General features: G+C 34.8%; 1 protein-coding gene across 5 annotated transcripts in view; it reads right to left on the bottom strand.

Moving 5' to 3' along the window:
* Positions 1,378-3,916, bottom strand: part of LOC109717306 (ER membrane protein complex subunit 6) — a 16,935-nt gene continuing 14,396 nt past the window's right edge. For all 5 annotated transcript variants that reach the window (XM_020243025.1, XM_020243026.1, XM_020243028.1 and 2 more), the window contains 2 exons: positions 1,861-1,932; positions 1,378-1,716 (listed from right to left, as the gene is read on the bottom strand). In XM_020243025.1, coding sequence (XP_020098614.1) covers positions 1,902-1,932 — 31 coding nt within the window. In that variant the 3' untranslated portion in view covers positions 1,378-1,716; positions 1,861-1,901. The remainder of the gene's footprint in view (positions 1,717-1,860; positions 1,933-3,916) is intronic.

Genomic DNA, 3,916 nt, shown 5'->3' with positions numbered 1-3,916 from the left:
CTTTAATCCTTACCTTAACGTAAAAATTAATGATAGTACTTAATTTATTAGATAACTTCAAATTACCCCCGATAGCTTAGTTTTTTTTTTTCACTTTGCCACCTTGTAATTTAAAAAGTGTTACTTTGCCCGCATGTGGTTTAGCTCATTTTATTTTGCCACCATATGTTTCAAAAAGTTGCACTCTGCCCCGTTATGATGTAGCATATTTTTTTACTTTGTCATCCTATAGTTTTTCTAATATTTTTATTTTGTCGCTCTATTTTATATTATTTTGATAAAATAAAAATTAAACCACATAAAGACAAAGTGAAACTTTTTAAACCAGCTAAATTATAAGGGGGCAATTTAAAGTTTACCCCAATTTATTTGTATGCTTGTACACCATGAATATATTGATTTTTGATCTATCGCGTACTTGCAACTCAATCAATGAAGGGTAATGTAGAAATATGAGATAGAAAAGGAGTCAACAAATCCATGATGCCACCCAGATGTAATGGACACACATGGTGCAGGCAATAATTCAACATCTCATAAAAATGTAGAAAAGGACTACAGAGAGTTATTGCCAGAGTTTAGGGAACCGCTAAAGTCGAAATTAAAAGTTTTTGAGAACACCGTTCGTCCCTAGAGCAAATGGCAAAGGACTTGATGGTTGATACCCGAAATCCAAGTTCGAATCCTAGTTGATTCACATTTCTGGCTAAGTTTATTTCTAAATGAAATAAACGAAGCGGGTAGATGCTACCTATCTCTCAAAAGAAAAAAAAGTTTTTGAGGACCAAATAAAGACTCAGGTGGAAGTTCAGGTACTGGTCGTACAACTTACCCGTATATCTTGTAAGCAAGCTTTGATCAATACATTAGAATGTCTCGGAACGCTTGTAGTTGTACACCCAACAAATGCAATGCAATGACTCTTTAGCACTACATGATATATAGCAGACGCAACTGCATAAGTTGATGCACTCCATTACAAGAGCTGTTGAGGCATCTCCATTTATTGTCCTATGACCACAGCATAATGACACAGAATCACTACTCTAACAATCTAAATTTTTAGTAAATAAAAATCGTATTTGCATTAAAGGCCCTCTGCATAACTGCAGCAGCCACAACTAAGATACTTTCCAGTATTTCATCACAAATGCACTTTCTGTATGGGGAAGAGAAAAAAGAAAAAAGAAAGAAAAATCTTCCATTTGACAACTAATATGCTTGTTATTACCGAACGACCAAAAGAATACGAAGCTTAATGAAATAACAGAAAAATCCCGAGCAATCCTGCAGCATTTTGCCAGAAATAACAGCGGAAAGCAACTGATCCAAACTCATAAAGCACATGAGGAAATAGATAATTGCTCGACAAGAGGATATAGAAGGCCTGAAGCTTCTTTGGCTCTACCCAACCATTCATTTCTACTAAGCTAAAAAGTAGGGCAACAATAAAGCAAGAGACAAAAATGTTGAAATTGGTTTTAATGTTAAATATTGTTCAGCACTGGGCTATATCTTAAGTGGAAGAGTATATGACAAAAATGTTCACTAAACGGCAACAAGCTAATAGAATATTGCCTAACAATACGTCCATAACATAGTAGAGCAACAGCCATGCTTTCGATGTTCAGCGGTGAATGGAGTAAAAAACTCAGCAGGAGTGCTAGAAAGATCAGCTATAGGCATCATCGACGCAGAAACAGAAGCGGTGAACCACTACAATAATCAAATATAGCATGTTAGAACTCGAGAAAGAAAGTTTGAACAGATTCAGAGGGCTTGAACATTTCACTAGACAGCGATATGAAATTTGAAGGACAAAATCAAAATTGATATATCAAAAAGAAACGGACGGCCCACCTCAGCTCAGTGATTTCAGTAAATCTGGAAGCATCCTTCACTCAGAATATATGAACGATGTCGTAAGCAAATCTATGCATGTTAAGGGTTTACCTTGAACAAAGCGTATTGCAGATTACTGAATATAATGCTGGGTAAATACAAAACAAAAAAAGGAAAAAGAAAAAAAAGAACCCGAATAGTGATTCATGAGCTGTTGAATGTGAATAGTTAAGATACCACAAAAGAGATCTTAGGATGTGTGCAAAATCACAAAGTGCACAAATTAATCAATCTTAAGAAAAATCATTTATTATTTACGAAAAACTATATCGTCAAAGAGAATTATGAGATCTAAAACCTTCTCTTGTTATACGCTTGTACCGTAACATTGCATAGTTCACTGCGCCATTGCCATACTGATACTCTTGACAACATGCCTTGACATAAACTTTTATTTACACCTTTTATTTTTTTTTTCCAAAACACTATTACAATGTTTCTAAAATTGTTTCTACACAATTTTGTGCCCTAAACAAATGGGCTTGCTCACTAATTTTAGCAAAATTCTTGAAGTGGATTTCAGGTTTTGAGTTTGCTGAAGACAAAGTAGTGGGGACACAATACTCAAAATTAACACACACTACCCATTAGTTTCCTCATGCAAATACATAAACAAAGCTTTCAAGCAGGGCTAAAAGATTCACCAATTACTATTAATGTCACCACTAGTAGTTCAAATTTTTATCAGTAACAAAATAAATAAAATATGTGAAAAAATTGATAGAAAACCAACAATAAGGTAAAGTAATCATTGATTTTATCAAATTGATTTTATCAAATTTCTTCATGTAAAAATATGAAGGAACTCAGAACAAATAAACCTGACAGACCTACCTTAGAATTCTCCAATATCTATTGAAATTGACAGTAATAATTAGAAGAAGCAATTCTCAAACTTAGCAGTCAACTTCATATTGCTACATTATATGTTTTCGTAAAATTAGGTAGATTTCATATATAATGGTCAAGAAACTCAATATTCTCCAAATTAACTCTCAATTACATCAAATTTGATCAATCAAATACGCTGTGAATAGAAGAAACAGATTTAGTAATTTTAAACAATTTTAGTTGAAGAAACTCGAGAAACCGAGTTTCTATTGCATTTAGTCAGCACACTAGCACAACAACATGAGTATGTTGATACAGGGCATGGACAGGCATGAGTGACAGGAATTATTTTTTATGATTGCTGATTTCCACATTTTAAACAGTTTACAATGGACAACTTATTGAGGGCAACGAACTAAACAATAAACTGGTTCACCAGAGTAAAAGCTTACTAGTTGGCAAAGTCCCACTAGCATATTGTCTAAATAACATGACACCCCAAGCCATCAGCAAGGGAATCATAATTTACAAAATATAGTGCATGTTGCTAACCCCAAGAATTGACTTTCCGAAAAACCAGTAAAAATATCGGTTCTTCTTCTCATATGAAACCAGGATAAACCAAAGAGATACGCTAATAAGAACTTGACAAGCACTTGACAAACCAACTAAACAAGAATATAATAGAGCATTTAAATGGAAATGGTAGTTGACTAGCTTAAGTAGGGCTGGCAAACAAGCGAGCCGGCTCGCGTTCGACTCGTGTTCGGCTCGATATTCGGCTCGCTCGAGCTCGACTCGAAATTAAATGAGCCGAGCTTGAACAAAATAAAAGGCTCGAAATTCATTTCAAGCCGAGCTTGAGTATTACTCGGCTCGTTCGAATTAGGCTCGAAAAGCTCGAAAAGCTCGAAATATATATATATATATATAGAGAGAGAGAGAGAGAGTAGGGCTACTGTGCTATTAGGAGCACAGCAGTCCTTATGCTCCTAAGTTCTTAACCGCCCATCAAATTTGATGAGTGGTTAGGGTGAAAGAGAGAATTTCTCTTCAATTTCTCTTCTCTCTTTCACCCTAACCACCAATCAAATTTGATGGACAGTTAAGAACTTAGGAGCACAAAGTCTGCTGTGCTCCTAATAGCACAATAGCCCTACTATATATATATATATATATATAT

This window comes from Ananas comosus, linkage group 11, assembly GCF_001540865.1.
Source record: "Ananas comosus cultivar F153 linkage group 11, ASM154086v1, whole genome shotgun sequence".
Taxonomy (NCBI): Eukaryota; Viridiplantae; Streptophyta; class Magnoliopsida; order Poales; family Bromeliaceae; genus Ananas; species Ananas comosus.
The sequence above is the reverse complement of the archived record's forward strand: the minus strand, read 5'-3'. Positions and strand labels throughout refer to the sequence as shown.